Source organism: Bombina bombina, chromosome 3, assembly GCF_027579735.1.
Source record: "Bombina bombina isolate aBomBom1 chromosome 3, aBomBom1.pri, whole genome shotgun sequence".
NCBI lineage: Eukaryota > Metazoa > Chordata > Amphibia > Anura > Bombinatoridae > Bombina > Bombina bombina.
This window is the reverse complement of record NC_069501.1, coordinates 208,845,617-208,863,962: the sequence shown is the minus strand read 5'-3', so window position 1 is coordinate 208,863,962 and position 18,346 is coordinate 208,845,617. Positions and strand designations below refer to the sequence as shown.

The window sequence follows — 18,346 nt, the reverse complement described above, 5'->3', positions numbered from 1 at the left end:
GGGTCTGAGAATTTGTAACAGATAAAACAGGTAAAGAATACCTTTATCAAAGTGTCAATATATGCTTTATCTACACAGCGTACTTCTTAAAATGTGTATGGCTTCATGCTATAGGTAAGGACTTTGCATTGGGTATACCTGGCCTGTATCTATGTTTGAAGGTTAACTGTCAGTGAACTGTCAGTGTCTGAATTTGAGTGATCTTGGTAATAAATGGCTTTGCCTGTATGTGATTATTGGAAACTCTGTACTATGTGTGATGCTTGTCTCAGAAATGTGTTAACTATATATAATGTTTATGGCTCTTTATTAGGTAAGCTACCTTTATTTGTATTTTGTGCAAAATCTATTTGAAACTGCCTGAACAAGGAAGTATCATTACCCTAGAATAGAGTACCTTAGGGGAAAGTTGGTAAGTCTCTCATGAGTGGAAAGGTTATGTATTACATCTCCGAGTGTATTTTGGTAGGTCATTACATTGTATGGTGGCAATGCACTGGGTGGGAGGCTATATAACTGGGTAGTGTTTCTACTTTTGGCACAGCAATTATTGGTAACTCTTTACAGTTCATGGGATGCTAAGCAGCAGGTGCACTACTGGGAGCAAGCTGCTAATTGGAGGCTGCACACATATATGTGTCGTTATTGGCTCACCTGATGTGATCAGCTAGCTCCCAGTTGTGCATTGCTGCTCTTTCAACAAAGTATACCAAGAGAATGAAGCACATGTGATAACAGAAGTAATTAGAAAGTTGTTTATGGGTTCTGTCCCTTGTATTGATTTGGTGTGTTGGTTTCCCATTTATATTTACCAATGACTTGTTATACATGCTGCAGAGTATGAAATGTATTTGACATTGCTCCTTTCTTTCATGTAATTAGCAAGAGTCCATGAGCTAGTGACGTATGGGATATACATTCCTACCAGGAGGGGCAAAGTTTCCCAAACCTCAAAATGCCTATAAATACACCCCTCACCACACCCACAAATCAGTTTTTACAAACTTTGCCTCCTATGGAGGTGGTGAAGTAAGTTTGTGCTAGATTCTACGTTGATATGCGCTCCGCAGCAGGTTGGAGCCCGGTTTTCCTCTCAGCGTGCAGTGAATGTCAGAGGGATGTGAGGAGAGTATTGCCTATTTGAATGCAGTGATCTCCTTCTACGGGGTCTATTTCATAGGTTCTCTGTTATCAGTCGTAGAGATTCATCTCTTACCTCCCTTTTCAGATCGACGATATACTCTTATATATACCATTTCCTCTACTGATTCTCGTTTCAGTACTGGTTTGGCTTTCTACTACATGTAGATTGAGTGTCCTGGGGTAAGTAAGTCTTATTTTCTGTGACACTCTAAGCTATGGTTGGGCACTTTTTATATAAAGTTCTAAATATATGTATTCAAACATTTATTTGCCTTGACTCAGGATGTTCAACATTCCTTATTTCAGACAGTCAGTTTCATATTTGGGATAATGCATATGAATAATTCATTTTTTTCTTACCTTAAAAATTTGACTTTCCCTGTGGGCTGTTAGACTCGCGGGGGCTGAAAATGCTTCATTTTATTGCGTCATTCTTGGCGCGGACTTTTTTGGCGCAAAAATTATTTCTCCAACATAGGTGTGTCCGGTCCACGGCGTCATCCTTACTTGTGGGATATTCTCTTCCCCAACAGGAAATGGCAAAGAGCCCAGCAAAGCTGGTCACATGATCCCTCCTAGGCTCCGCCTTCCCCAGTCATTCTCTTTGCCGTTGTACAGGCAACATCTCCACGGAGATGGCTTAGACTTTTTTGGTGTTTTAATGTAGTTTTTATTCTTCAATCAAGAGTTTGTTATTTTAAAATAGTGCTGGTATGTACTATTTACTCTGAAACAGAAAAGAGATGAAGATTTCTGTTTGTAAGAGGAAAATGATTTTAGCAACCGTTACTAAAATCGATGGCTGTTTCCACACAGGACTGTTGAGAGGAATTAACTTCAGTTGGGGGAAACAGTGAGCAGACTTTTGCTGCTTGAGGTATGACACATTTCTAACAAGACTTGGTAATGCTGGAAGCTGTCATTTTCCCTATGGGATCCGGTAAGCCATTTTTATTAAATGAGAATAAAGGGCTTCACAAGGGCTTTAAAGACTGGTAGACATTTTTCTGGGCTAAAACGATTGATATATAAGCATTTTTAATACTTCATAGTTTTGAGGAGTTATTTTATTCTTGGGAATTATGTAAAATAACCGGCAGGCACTGTATTGGACACCTTTTTCACTGGGGGCCTTCTCTAATCATAGGCAGAGCCTCATTTTCGCGCCTCTATTGCGCAGTTGTTTTTGGGAAGCAAGACATGCAGATGCATGTGTGAGGAGCTCAGATACATAGAAAAAGCTTACCGAAGGCGTCATTTGGTATCGTATTCCCCTTTGGGCTTGGTTGGGTCTCAGCAAAGCAGATACCAGGGACTGTATAGGGGTTAAATATAAAAACGGCTCCGGTTCCGTTATTTTAAGAGTTAAAGCTTTCAAATTTGGTGTGCAATACTTTTAAGGCTTTAAGACACTGTGGTGAAATTTTGGTGAATTTTGAAAAATTCCTTCATACTTTTTCACATTTTCAGTAATAAAGTGTGTTCAGTTTAAAATTTAAAGTGACAGTAACGGTTTTATTTTAAAACGTTTTTTGTACTTTGTTATCAAGTTTATGCCTGTTTAACATGTCTGAACTATCAGATAGACTATGTTCTGTATGTGGGGAAGCCAAGGTTCCTTCTCATTTAAATAGATGTGATTTAAAGGATGCGTATCTACATATTCCTATCCACAAGGAACATCATCGGTTCCTAAGGTTCGCCTTTCTGGACAAGCATTACCAGTTTGTGGCACTTCCATTCGGATTAGCCACTGCTCCAAGAATTTTCACAAAGGTACTAGGGTCCCTTCTAGCTGTGCTACGACCAAGGGGCATTGCAGTAGTACCTTACTTGGACGACATACTGATTCAAGCGTCGTCCCTACCACAAGCAAAGGCTCATACGGACATTGTCCTGGCCTTTCTCAGATCTCACGGGTGGAAAGTGAACGTAGAAAAAAGTTCTCTATCTCCGTCAACAAGAGTTCCCTTCTTGGGAACAATAATAGACTCCTTAGAAATGAGGATTTTTCTGACAGAGGCCAGAAAATCAAAACTTCTAAGCTCTTGTCAAGTACTTCATTCTGTTCCTCTTCCTTCCATAGCGCAGTGCATGGAAGTAATAGGTTTGATGGTCGCGGCAATGGACATAGTTCCTTTTGCGCGAATTCATCTGAGACCTTTACAACTGTGCATGCTCAGTCAGTGGAATGGGGATTATACAGACTTGTCTCCGACGATACAAGTAGATCAGAGGACCAGAGATTCACTCCGTTGGTGGCTGACCCTGGACAACCTGTCACAGGGGATGAGCTTCCGCAGACCAGAGTGGGTCATTGTCACGACCGACGCCAGTCTGGTGGGCTGGGGCGCGGTCTGGGGACTCCTGAAAGCTCAGGGTCTTTGGTCTCGGGAAGAATCTCTTCTCCCGATAAATATTCTGGAACTGAGAGCGATATTCAATGCTCTCAAGGCTTGGCCTCAGCTAGCAAAGGCCAAATTCATACGGTTTCAATCAGACAACATGACGACTGTTGCGTATATCAACCATCAAGGGGGAACAAGGAGTTCCCTGGCGATGGAAGAAGTGACCAAAATCATTCAATGGGCGGAGACTCACTCCTGCCACTTGTCTGCAATCCACATCCCAGGAGTGGAAAATTGGGAAGCGGATTTTCTGAGTCGTCAGACATTTCATCCGGGGGAGTGGGAACTCCATCCGGAAATCTTTGCCCAAATTACTCAATTGTGGGGCATTCCAGACATGGATCTGATGGCCTCTCGTCAGAACTTCAAGGTTCCTTGCTATGGGTCCAGATCCAGGGATCCCAAGGCGACTCTAGTAGATGCACTAGTAGCACCTTGGACCTTCAACCTAGCTTATGTATTCCCACCGTTTCCTCTCATCCCCAGGCTGGTAGCCAGGATCAATCAGGAGAGGGCATCGGTGATCTTGATAGCTCCTGCGTGGCCACGCAGGACTTGGTATGCAGACCTGGTGAATATGTCATCGGCTCCACCATGGAAGCTACCTTTGAGACAGGACCTTCTTGTTCAAGGTCCGTTCGAACATCCGAATCTGGCCTCACTCCAACTGACTGCTTGGAGATTGAACGCTTGATTCTATCAAAGCGAGGGTTCTCAGATTCTGTCATTGATACTCTTGTTCAGGCCAGAAAGCCTGTAACTAGAAAAATCTACCATAAAATATGGAAAAAATATATCTGTTGGTGTGAATCTAAAGGATTCCCATGGAACAAGATAAAAATTCCTAAGATTCTATCCTTTCTTCAAGAAGGTTTGGAGAAAGGATTATCTGCAAGTTCTTTGAAGGGACAGATTTCTGCTTTATCTGTTTTACTTCACAAAAAGCTGGCGGCTGTGCCAGATGTTCAAGCTTTTGTTCAGGCTCTGGTTAGAATCAAGCCTGTTTACAAACCTTTGACTCCTCCTTGGAGTCTCAATTTAGTTCTTTCAGTTCTTCAGGGGGTTCCGTTTGAACCCTTACATTCCGTAGATATTAAGTTATTATCTTGGAAAGTTTTGTTTTTGGTTGCAATTTCTTCTGCTAGAAGAGTTTCAGAGTTATCTGCTCTGCAGTGTTCTCCTCCTTATCTGGTGTTCCATGCAGATAAGGTGGTTTTGCGTACTAAACCTGGTTTTCTTCCGAAAGTTGTTTCTAACAAAAACATTAACCAGGAGATAGTCGTGCCTTCTTTGTGTCCGAATCCAGTTTCAAAGAAGGAACGTTTGTTACACAATTTGGATGTAGTTCGTGCTCTAAAATTCTATTTAGAGGCTACAAAGGATTTCAGACAAACATCTTCCTTGTTTGTTGTTTATTCTGGTAAAAGGAGAGGTCAAAAAGCAACTTCTACCTCTCTATCTTTTTGGCTTAAAAGCATCATCAGATTGGCTTATGAGACTGCCGGACGGCAGCCTCCTGAAAGAATCACAGCTCATTCCACTAGGGCCGTGGCTTCCACATGGGCCTTTAAGAACGAGGCTTCTGTTGATCAGATATGTAAGGCAGCGACTTGGTCTTCACTGCACACTTTTACCAAATTTTACAAATTTGATACTTTTGCTTCTTCTGAGGCTATTTTTGGGAGAAAGGTTTTGCAAACCGTGGTGCCTTCCATCTAGGTGACCTGATTTGCTCCCTCCCATCATCCGTGTCCTAAAGCTTTGGTATTGGTTCCCACAAGTAAGGATGACGCCGTGGACCGGACACATCTATGTTGGAGAAAACAGAATTTATGTTTACCTGATAAATTACTTTCTCCAACGGTGTGTCCGGTCCACGGCCCGCCCTGGTTTTTTAATCAGGTCTGATAATTTATTTTCTTTAACTACAGTCACCACGGTATCATATGATTTCTCCTATGCAAATATTCCTCCTTTACGTCGGTCGAATGACTGGGGAAGGCGGAGCCTAGGAGGGATCATGTGACCAGCTTTGCTGGGCTCTTTGCCATTTCCTGTTGGGGAAGAGAATATCCCACAAGTAAGGATGACGCCGTGGACCGGACACACCGTTGGAGAAAGTAATTTATCAGGTAAACATAAATTCTGTTTTTCTGTTTCCGGCGTCATACGTGTCGCCGGAAGTTGCGTCATTTTTGACGTTCTTTTGCGCCAAAGGTGTCGGCGTTCCGGATGTGGCGTCATTTTTGGCGCCAAAAGCATTTAGGCGCCAAATAATGTGGGCGTCTTTTTTGGCGCGAAAAAATATGGGCGTCACTTTTGTCTCCACATTATTTAAGTCTCATTGATTTTTTGCTTCTGGTTGCTAGAAGCTTATTCACTGGAATTTTTTTCCCATTCCTGAAACTGTCATTTAAGGAATTTGATCAATTTTGCTTTATATGTTGTTTTTTCTATTACATATTGCAAGATGTGCCACGTTGAAGCTGAGTCAGAAGATACTTCTGGAATATCCCTGCCTGGGGCTGGAGCTACCAAAGCTAAGTGTATCTACTGTAAACTTATGGTATCTGTTCCTCCAGCTGTTGTTTGTACTGTTTTGTCATGACAAACTGTTTATGCAGATAATATTTCCTTTAAGTACTGTTACATTACCTGTTGCTGTTCTGTCAACATCTAATACTCAGAGGCCTAGATTTGGAGTTCGGCGGTAGCCGTCAAAACCAGCGTTAGAGGCTCCTAACGCTGGTTTTGGCCGCCCGCTGGTATTTGGAGTCAGTGATTAAAGGGTCTAACGCTCACTTTTCAGCCGCGACTTTTCCATACCGCAGATCCCCCTACGCCATTTGCGTATCCTATCTTTTCAATGGGATCTTTCTAACGCCGGTATTTAGAGTCGTTTCTGAAGTGAGCGTTAGAGCTCTAACGACAAAATTCCAGCCGCCTGAAAATAGCAGGAGTTAAGAGCTTTCTGGCTAACGCCGGTTCATAAAGCTCTTAACTACTGTACCCTAAAGTACACTAACACCCATAAACTACCTATGTACCCCTAAACCGAGCTCCCCCCACATCGCCGCCACTCGATTTACATTTTTAACCCCTAATCTGCCGACCGCCACCTACGTTATACTTATGTACCCCTAATCTGCTGCCCCTAACCCCGCCGACCCCTGTATTACATTTATTAACCCCTAACCTGCCCCCCACAACGTCGCCGCCAGCTACTTAAAATAATTAACCCCTAATCTTCCGACCGCAAAGCGCCGCCACCTACGTTATCCCTATGTACCCCTAATCTGCTACCCCTAACACCGCCGACCCCTATATTATATTTATTAACCCCTAATCTGCCCCCCTCAACGTCGCCGACACCTGCCTACACTTATTAACCCCTAATCTGCCGAGCGGACCTGAGCGCTACTATAATAAAGTTATTAACCCCTAACCCGCCTCACTAACCCTATCATAAATAGTATTAACCCCTAATCTGCCCTCCCTAACATCGCCGACACCTAACTTAAATTATTAACCCCTAATCTGACGACCGGAGCTCACCGCTATTCTAATAAATTGATTAACCCCTAAAGCTAAGTCTAACCCTAACACTAACACCCCCCTAAATTAAATATAATTTTAATCTAACGAAATTAATTAACTCTTATTAAATAAATGATTCCTATTTAAAGCTAAATACTTACCTGTAAAATAAACCCTAATATAGCTACAATATAAATTATAATTATATTATAGCTATTTTAGGATTAATATTTATTTTACAGGCAACTTGGTATTTATTTTAACTAGGTACAATAGCTATTAAATAGTTAAGAACTATTTAATAGCTACCTAGTTAAAATAATAACAAATTTACCTGTAAAATAAATCCTAACCTAAGATATAATTAAACCTAACACTACCCTATCAATAAAATAATTAAATAAACTACCTACAATTACCTACAATTAACCTAACACTACACTATCAATAAATTAATTAAACACAATTGCTACAAATAAATACAATTAAGTAAACTAGCTAAAGTACAAAAAATAAAAAATAACTAAGTTACAAAAAATAATAAAATATTTACAAACATAAGAAAAATATTACAACAATTTTAAACTAATTACACCTACTCTAAGCCCCCTAATAAAATAACAAAGCCCCCCAAAATAAAAAATTCCCTACCCTATTCTAAATTAAAAAAGTTACAAGCTCTTTTACCTTACCAGCCCTGAACAGGGCCCTTTGCGGGGCATGCCCCAAGGATTTCAGCTCTTTTGCCTGTAAAAAAAAAACATACCATACCCCCCCCCAACATTACAACCCACCACCCACATACCCCTAATCTAACCCAAACCCCCCTTAAATAAACCTAACACTAAGCCCCTGAAGATCTTCCTACCTTGTCTTCACCATACCAGGTTCACCGATCCGTCCTGGCTCCAACATCTTCATCCAACCCAAGCGGGGGTTGGCGATCCATCATCCGGTGCTGAAGAGGTCCAGAAGAGGCTCCAAAGTCTTCCTCCTATCCGGCAAGAAGAGGACATCCGGACCGGCAAACATCTTCTCCAAGCGGCATCTTCAATCTTCTTCCATCCGGTGCGGAGCGGGTCCATCTTGAAGCAGGCGACGCGGATCCATCCTCTTCTTCCGTTGTCTCCCGACGAATGACGGTTCCTTTAAGGGACGTCATCCAAGATGGCGTCCCTCGAATTCCGATTGGCTGATAGGATTCTATCAGCCAATCGGAATTAAGGTAGGAATTTTCTGATTGGCTGATGGAATCAGCCAATCAGAATCAAGTTCAATCCGATTGGCTGATCCAATCAGCCAATCAGATTGAGCTCGCATTCTATTGGCTGATCGGAACATAAGAGATTTTGTTTTTAAATCCATTAAGAAGGCTATGTCTGTTATTCCTCCTTCTAGTAAATGTAAAAAGTCTTTTAAAACTTCTCATTTTTCAGATGAATTTTTAAATGAACATCATCATTCTGATTCTGATAATGGTTCTTCTGGTTCAGAGGATTCTGTCTCAGAGGTTGATGCTGATAAATCTTCATATTTATTTAAAATGAAATTTATTCGTTCTTTACTTAAAGAAGTCCTAAATTGCATTAGAAATTGAGGATTCTGGTCCTCTTGATACTAAATCTAAACGTTTAGATAAGGTTTTTAAATCTCCTGTAGTTATTCCAGAAGTTTTTCCTGTCCCTAGTGCTATTTCTGAAGTAATTTCCAGGGAATGGAATAATTTGGGTAATTCATTTACTCCTTCTAAACGTTTTAAGCAATTATATCCTGTGCCATCTGACAGATTAGAGTTTTGGGACAAAATCCCTAAAGTTGATGGGGCTGTCTCTACTCTTGTTAAGCGTACTATTCCTACGGCAGATGGTACTTCCTTAAGGATCCTTTAGATAGGAAAATTGAATCCTTTCTAAGAAAAGCTTACTTGTCTTCAGGTAATCTTCTTAGACCTGCTATATCTTTAGCGGATGTTGCTGCAGCTTCATCTTTTGGTTAGAAGCTTTAGCGCAACAAGTAACAGATCATAATTCTCATAGCATTTTTATTCTTCAACATGCTAATAATTTTATTTGTAATGCCATCTTTGATATCATTAGAGTTGATGTCAGGTATATGTCTCTAGCTATTTTAGCTAGAAGAGCTTTATGGCTTAAGACTTGGAATGCTGTTATGTCTTCTAAGTCTACTCTGCTTTCCCTTTCTTTCCAGGGTAATGATCGTTTTCATTCCTTTTGTCACAACAAGGAACAAAAACCTGATCCTTCATCCTCAGGAGCGGTATCAGTTTGGAAACCATCTCCAGTCTGGAAGAAATCCAAGCTTTTTAGAAAATCAAAGCCAGCTCCTAAGTCCACATGAAGGTGCGGCCCTCATTCCAGCTCAGCTGGTAGGGGGCAGATTACGTTTTTTCTAAGAAATTTGGATCAATTCCGTTCACAATCTTTGGATTCAGAACATTGTTTCAGAAGGGTACAGAATTGGCTTCAAGATAAGGCCTCCTGCAAAGAGATTTTTTCTTTCCCGTGTCCCAGTAAACCCAGCGAAGGCTCAAGCATTTCTGAAATGTGTTTCAGATCTAGAGTTGACTGGAGTAATTTTGCCAGTTCCAGTTCTGGAACAGGGACTGGGGTTTTATTCAAATTTCTTCATTGTACCAAAGAAGGAAAATTCCTTCAGACCAGTTCTGGATCTAAAAATATTGAATCGTTATGTAAGGATACCAACATTCAAAATGTCCAAGATTCTGAAGGAATGCTAGTTTGTTCTGCTGGTAGCTCCAGCATGGCCTCACAGGTTTTGGTATGCGGATCTTGTCCGGATGGCCTCTTGCCAACCGTGGACTCTTCCTTTAAGACCAGACCTTCTGTCGCAAGGTCCTTTTTTCCATCAGGATCTCAAATCCTTAAATTTAAAGGTATGGAGATTGAACGCTTGATTCTTGGTCAAAGAGGTTTCTCTGACTCTGTGATTAATACTATGTTACAGGCTCGTAAATCTGTATCTAGAGAGATATATTATAGAGTCTGGAAGACTTATATTTCTTGGTGTCTTTCTCATCATTTTTCCTGGCATTCTTTTAGAATTCCGAGAATTTTACAGTTTCTTCAGGATGGTTTAGATAAAGGTTTGTCCGCAAGTTCCTTGAAAGGTCAAATCTCTGCTCTTTCTGTTCTTTTTCACAGAAAGATTGCTAATCTTCCTGATATTCATTGTTTTGTACAAGCCTTGGTTCGTATTAAACCTGTCATTAAGTCAATTTTTCCTCCTTGGAGTTTGAATTTGGTTCTGGGGGCTCTTCAAGCTCCTCCGTTTGAACCTATGCATTCATTGGACATTAAATTACTTTCTTGGAAAGTTTTGTTCCTTTTGGCCATCTCTTCTGCCAGAAGAGTCTCTGAATTGTCTGCTCTTTCTTGTGAGTCTCCTTTTCTGATTTTTCATCAGGATAAGGCAGTGTTGCAAACTTCTTTTGAATTTTTACCTAAGGTTGTGAATTCCAACAACATTAGTAGAGAAATTGTAGTTCCTTCATTATGCCCTAATCCTAAGAATTCTAAGGAGAAATCATTGCATTCTTTGGATGTTGTTAGAGCTTTGAAATATTATGTTGAAGCTACTAAGACTTTCCGAAAGACTTCTAGTCTATTTGTCATCTTTTCCGGTTCTAGAAAAGGCCAGAAAGCTTCTGCCATTTCTTTGGCATCTTGGTTGAAATCTTTAATTTATCATGCCTAGGTTGAGTCGGGTATAACTCCGCCTCAGAGGATTACAGCTCATTCTACTAGGTCAGTTTCTACTTCCTGGGCGTTTAGGAATGAAGCTTCGGTTGATCAAATTTGCAAAGCAGCAACTTGGTCTTCTTTGCATACTTTTACTAAATTCTACCATTTTGATGTGTTTTCTTCTTCTGAAGCAGTTTTTGGTAGAAAAGTACTTCAGGCAGCTGTTTCAGTTTGAATCTTCTGCTTATGTTTTCATTTAAACTTTATTTTGGGTGTGGATTATTTTCAGCAGGAATTGGCTGTCTTTATTTTATCCCTCCCTCTCTAGTGACTCTTGCGTGGAAAGATCCACATCTTGGGTAGTCATTATCCCATACGTCACTAGCTCATGGACTCTTGCTAATTACATGAAAGAAAGCATAATTTATGTAAGAACTTACCTGATAAATTAATTTCTTTCATATTAGCAAGAGTCCATGAGGCCCACCCTTTTTTGTGGTGGTTATGATTTTTTTGTATAAAGCACAATTATTCCAATGCCTTATTTTTTATGCTTTCGCACTTTTTTCTTATCACCCCACTTCTTGGCTATTCGTTAAACTGATTTGTGGGTGTGGTGAGGGGTGTATTTATAGGCATTTTGAGGTTTGGGAAACTTTGCCCCTCCTGGTAGGAATGTATATCCCATACGTCACTAGCTCATGGACTCTTGCTAATATGAAAGAAATTAATTTATCAGGTAAGTTCTTACATAAATTATGTTTTCAGTTAATTTTGGTTTATGAAACATGTGACGTGATGGCAGGCTTGATATTTTTTGGGCGAAATCTAAGCGGGGAGGGGGGGGGCTGACCACTGGATCAGTCAGGGGCCCCAAAATTCCTAGTGGCAGCCCTGCATACAAGAATATGTTCTATTTATTCATAAATACATATTTCTACATATATATGATGGTATTTTGGTACAATATATATGTATACACATACACACACACACACACACACACACACTCACTCACCGGCCACTTTATTAGGTACACCTTGCTAGTACCGGGTTGGATCCCTTTTGCCTTTAGAACTGCCTTAATTCTTCGTGACATAGATTCATCAAGGTGTTGGAAACATTCCTCAGAGATTTTGGCCCATATTGGCACGATGTGGGTGGGCAGCGAATTAGGGGCTTAATAGATTTATTTTAGTATTTGTGATACGGGGGATGGCGGTTTAGGGGTGTCAGTGTACTTTGTAACATATTTTTTATGAGTTTTGTGAAACATTTTTCTTTTGCAAAATACATAACTACTGTCTTTGATTTTGGATGGATCGTTGCGGTATAGGCTGTAACGGTAGAGGAATAGCCATACCGCACAACTTGTAATACAGAGCAGCTGACCATTCCTCACTCAAAGGCCATTTTTTTGAGTGTGCCGCACAACTTGTAATCTTGCTCTTGATTTTCTTTCTGAAATATATATAGCTAGATACTGTTTTCGTAAGATATATTTTTTAGAATCAACATGTAAAAAAATATTTTATAAAAAAGATGAAGCATTTCATAATGTTTTTAGTATTTTTGGAAATATCTGTCTGGCAGTCTTTCTAACTATAAAGAGAATTTTACATGAATTGTAATTTTTTCATGTAATTCTAAACTTTGGTTCTGTTGTTCATAGGTCTATGCAGTGTACAGGAAGGCTACCTGATGGTAAGAATTTCTTAATTATCTCTGAAGTAGAAAATATTAAAAACATAGGTTGTTTATGCCAACAAACCATATCTGGTCTGACTTTACTCCTTGACTTATCGCAACTTACAAATTACCTACCAACATGACTCATTCATACGGCTGACAGCTAAAGTTAGTAAGCTTGTTCCTCTTTTTTTTTTTTTTTTACTTTTTATTGAGGTTAAAGGCAAGGTACGTCGTAAATAAAACATGTCAAAATCATATATAAACAGAATTAGGGGAGATCACAACATACGCTTCGTTGAGAATACAAGATCATGTCTAGAGCTTCGCCAAAAAATAAAATAAAAAAAGAAAGATAACTCCAGACATGTAAAAGCTATACTTAACCTCATATTTTCTAATATTTTTCCTAACTATGAATATGCTAAACATATGTATAAGTTTATCATGTAGCATGAAAGAATACGCTGTACCTGAGTTGATAAATTAGAAAAAACATCATGTCTCTTTTCCTGCTACAGACATTTGTATAATCATTTCTGTTTCATTAATGAATAATATTTTCTTCTAATTTATTGCGTTTAAGGAAAAGAAAACTTATTGATGCAGATAATCATGGTATATATATACCTATGTGTGTCTGTATATATCTAGAAAAGAGGGAAGAGAGAGAAAAAAAAAAACCAAACAAACAGAAAAAAACAAAAAACAATCATAATAAAATATCCTACCCCTCTCCTTCTCCTAACCTCCTACCAAATGTCCAGTAAAACTATTTCCGAGTTTCTAAATGGAGAGATCAGTTGATCTATTTCGTTAGGAGGAAATATTTTAATAAATTTTGACCACTTGTTAAAAAAGAGTGTTATTTCTTGATCAGAGTTTAAATCTGTTATTAACTGCTCGATTATATATTGTTTTTTGAGATAATTTTTAACTTCCGAGATTGTTGGGGAGAAGTTATTTTTCCATTTTCTAAAAATTAAGTTTCTAGCTGCTAATATGGCTAGGTTAATTATCTTGAGTTCTTTTAAAGGTAGCTTCTCCTGCATTAGGAAAAGAATAATGTTTAGAGAAAATGTAAAGGGAGATACCTTAAGTGTTCTTAATAGCCAATGTTGTAGTTTCAACCAAAATTGCTGTATTTTGGGACATCCCCATACCATGTGGATTAAGTTTGCAGCTAAATAACTGCATTTTGGGCAACTATAAAAATTTTTATTGTGCCATCTAAGTCCTTTTTCTGGAGTATAATATGTATGATAAATCAATTTGATATGTGATTCTCTCCATGTTTCTGCTAAAGTTGTGCTAAATAATATTGATAGGGATCGTGCTATTTGTAGGGTCTGAATTGTATTATCTAGGGTAAGGGAGATCCATTTCTGAGCTATATATTCAAGATTAGCCTCCCCCCTGTACGATGTCAGGTTTGAGTACCATGTAGATATGGAGAGATGGCCTGCCTTGACCAAAATTGACCAGTTATCTAATGATTTCCATGTCCAATTCCACGAGAAGTTTCTTACTAACTGTTGAGTATAGTGTCTGGCTTGCAGGTATGCAAAGAAATCCTGATTATTTAATTCAAATTCTTGTTTTAGTTCCTCAAAGGATTTGATATTTTTTGCTGCTACATTAATGAATTGTGATACCAGATAAAGACCCTTACTACGCCAGTTCCTAAAGATGGGCGATTGTATCCCTTCCTGAAATTCCGGGTTCCCTAGAAAAATTTGGAATTTTGGAATTAGTATATCCAATTCTACCCGCTTACCAATTTTTTTCCAAGCTTGGATTATTGTATATATGGATTTAAATAACTTTACCTGCTTGGGAATTAGGTTATAAGGTAAATGTATCAGTGCTGTAGGTGAGAAAGGATGGATCATATTATGTTCTAACTTATTATCTGTAAAGTGATCCGTCTCTGTAATCCATCCCATTACAATTCGGGCAAGAAAAACTAAATTATATGCTTGTAGGTCAGGGAATGCCAAGCCTGCATATTGTTTATGGAGTGATAATTTGGGGAGAGATATTCTTGGTTTTTTAGATTGCCATATAAAGTGTCTAGCTGCCATATTAAATTTTTTGATGTCGCATGATCTCAAAAGAATGGGCAGATTTTGTAATAGATATAGCATTTTTGGTAGAAGTACCATCTTAAACAGTGCGACACGACCTGATATGGACAGGGGTAAGTTTTGCCAGCTCCTCATGTGTGTAATGATCTGGAGAAGCATTGGGGAGATGTTTAAGTAATACCATTCCCTAGGATCTGCAGAAACCTTGATCCCAAGATATCTGAATGAGTCTGTCACTGTTTTAAAGGGAGTTTCTGCTAAGGAATGTTCTGTTTTTCTTAACCAAAGTAATTCGGATTTAAGTTTATTGACCTTATACCCAGAGATTCTACCAAATGCCTCAATTATCTTGATGAGCTTTGGGATATTTGAGGAAGTGTTTGAGATATATAACAGGAGATCATCTGCGTATAATGCCAATTTCGTTACATTCCTTTGGACTTTTATACCCTCAAGTTGTTGTTTATATAACATTTGTTTATAATAGAAGTTCATATTTTAATTATAATTTATACAATTTATTAGATTTGTTCACTATAGCAGGAAAAAAAAGTTTGTACACCCCTATGTCAGATGATTGTCTCAATATGAGGCAGATATCCACAACATTATTTGTTTAAATAAGTAGCAGATCATTTCTTACTCTGCTTTTATAGATTTGCCTTGTAAAGAGCTCCATCTTTTGGTTAATTCTAGGCAGTATACTTGGCTATGTCAGATTTCATTATGCTGCTCACTGACAAAAAAGTTTGTGTTTTGGTATTGTTTATGAAAACATTAACATAAGTAATCATTTTAATTCAACAGTAGTTAAACATCAATCATTTATGTAAAGCTTGTGTGTTGCAATTGGTTGAAATATAATTTATAAATTAGAATTGATAATACTAAGCCTTAGTATTGAAATTGGCAGTAAAGTAGATAAATATAGGTAAATTAAAGGGACTCAAAACTCATTTGAAAACAGGTCTATTTGGTAAAATTATACCATTATATACAACTTTTTTTTATTGTCTTTAAAACAATCATTCATAATAAAAATGCATTTTTTTTAAATCCCAGACTAGTACCTTTTGCATGGTCTAAGCACCGATCTGGGAATTGCTCTTGACAATCCATTTTGTTGTCCATTGCTTTGCCGTTTTTTCCATAGTCCCTTAGAAATTGATCCGTAGTGTATTCACCATGTAATACATCGATTTATGGAGTTTCAAACATTTATTAAACACACACACACACACACACACATATATATATATATATATATATATATATATATATATATATATATATATATAATTATACTGTATAGGAAATCCAAAATGAAAGGCACTCACCGGGTCTTAAAATTAAGCAAAATTCTTTAATAAGGTGACGTTTCAGGGTTTCCCCCATCCTCAAACCAATATATGTTGGTTTAAAGGGACATTATACACTCATTTTTTATTTGCATAAATGTTTTGTAGATGATCTATTTATATAGCCCATACATTTTTTTTTTTTTTTTTTTTTTTTAATTATAGTTTTGCTTATTTTTAAATAACATTGCTCTGATTTTTAGACTCCTAACCAAGCCCCAAAGTTTTATGAGAATACTGTCAGCTACCTACTCCAGCTTGCTCCTGTTTGTGTAAAGGGTCTTTTCATATACAAAAGAAGGGGGAGGGTCTTATTTCCCACTTGCAGTGGGCTTTCCAGCTACCTTTTCAACAGAGCTAAACTGAGAGCTTCTAAGTAAGTTTATAAAAGGTTTTATACTGGATTTTTATATCAGTATCTGTGCATCTTATTCTTTATAGTAGTGTCTTACATGCAGTTATATGAAAATGAGTGTATACTGTCCCTTTAAGGACAGGGAAACCCTGAAACGTCACCTTATTAAAGAATTTTGCTTAATTTTAACAACCGGTGAGTGCCTTTCATTTTGGATTTCCTGTATTATTTTCTAAAGTGCACCCTGGGCAGAAGTATACCTACTTTATTGTTTCTGAAAGTGCTGCACCACCATTGACTTTTATATATATATATCACAAAAATTTAGAGAGCTTGCTGCATAGGATGCTATTTTACCGTATAATCAACAGTGACAAATAATATAAATGACCACCATTTTGTGTCCTTCTTTGACAACTTGAAGTGTTGGGAGGGAATGCCATTTTTTCACTTTCCTTAAAGTAATGAACCATTGTGGACTTCTCAGCACCAAGAAAGAAATTAATTTATCAGGTAAGCATAAATTATGTTTTAATTGCCAATATTGTGAACCTTTAGTGTTTTAATACATATAGCTTCTTTTTAATCCATTGTGATGTTACAATTTTAAGATAATAAAGTTATATAGAGATATACACAACTCCTACTATTCTGTCCGTAATCTCTCTAAGCAAGAATACTTATCTGCTCTTTCTTCAAACCCACTTTCAATACTCTTCTCTGCCCAGCTCCTCACAACTTCTCACAATGCTCTATTTCCATCTTAATATGAGGAGAGTCCACCGCTTCATTCCTTACTTGTGGGAATACAGAACCTAACCACCAGGAGGAGGCAAATACACCCCAGCCAAAGGCTTAAATACCTCCCCCACTCCCCTTATCCCCAGTGGCGTCACTAGGGTTGGTGTCACCCAGTGCGGTAAGTTATGGTGTCACCCCCCCTCCCCCCAGAAAGCAGACAAACACAAAAACTCACGCATACACACATACAAACACTTAGACACACTCAGACACACTTAAAAACACACTCAGATGCACACACAAACACTCGGAAACACACTCAGACACACACACAAAAACATTCAGACACACGCACAAAAACACTCTGACACACACACACACGAAAACACTCAGACACACACACAAAAGCACTCAGACACACACACAAAAACACTCAGACACACACACAAAAGCACTCAGACACACACACACACACACACACAAAAATTCAGGCACACACACATACAAAATATGTAAACTGCACTGCATTAATTATAAAGCTCATGTCTAGATCTGCTCCCTGGCTCAGCAGAGCATCAAATGAAAGATAAACAGAGCACTCTAAAAATAAATCACTAAAGAAAAGGTTTAGGCGCGCACACTATGAAAATTCTGCTCTCTGACTCTGTTCTGTTCCAGTGCACAGCCCCTGGCCGCGTGCCTACAGCTTCTTATGGCCAAGCACCTCTGCTCTGTATCTAGCGTGCCAGAAAAATAGTTAAAAACACAACTCTGTAACTATGACTTGTATAAAGTACTTCAATTTTGCTGATTTTAGGTTGTCTAGTGGAGGATGGGAAAAATCAACGATATTAGGTAAATGTAAGTGCCTCTATTTAGGAACTGTGTCCTGTATTACCCTATATAAGGGTAGATAAGCCACTTTTTTTACACTAAATATGCTATATATCCCTTCCCCATCCTTCTCACAATATGCCCCAAATGTTACAACAAATGTTACAACAACATATAAAAATATCAATTAGTAGATAGTCTGAAATTAACAAAGTGCAGTTAAAATAAACACGAAGCCCCTGACGAGGTCGCATTTCACTTGTACGCTCCCCTCTGAGAAAGTTAAATTTTAATTGGAAAAATATATACTTTATGTGTAGAAAGAGCACACTTTTCCCTATTCTCTTAATAGGGTTTTTTCCTTGATTTAAATGTTGTAATATGCTCTAAGCACACTCCCAGCCAGTTACCCCTTTCTACAATATAGACAACAAGGTCAGCTGGGAGAAAATAGAATTTCTTCTATAAGGTA

General features: G+C 38.4%; 1 protein-coding gene across 1 annotated transcript in view; it reads left to right on the top strand.

Annotated features, from left to right (window-relative positions):
* PIGL (phosphatidylinositol glycan anchor biosynthesis class L) overlaps positions 1-18,346 on the top strand; it is a 420,271-nt gene that overhangs the window by 349,320 nt on the left and 52,605 nt on the right. Inside the window, exon 5 of the mRNA XM_053706111.1 lies at positions 12,483-12,514. Coding sequence (XP_053562086.1) covers positions 12,483-12,514 — 32 coding nt within the window. The remainder of the gene's footprint in view (positions 1-12,482; positions 12,515-18,346) is intronic.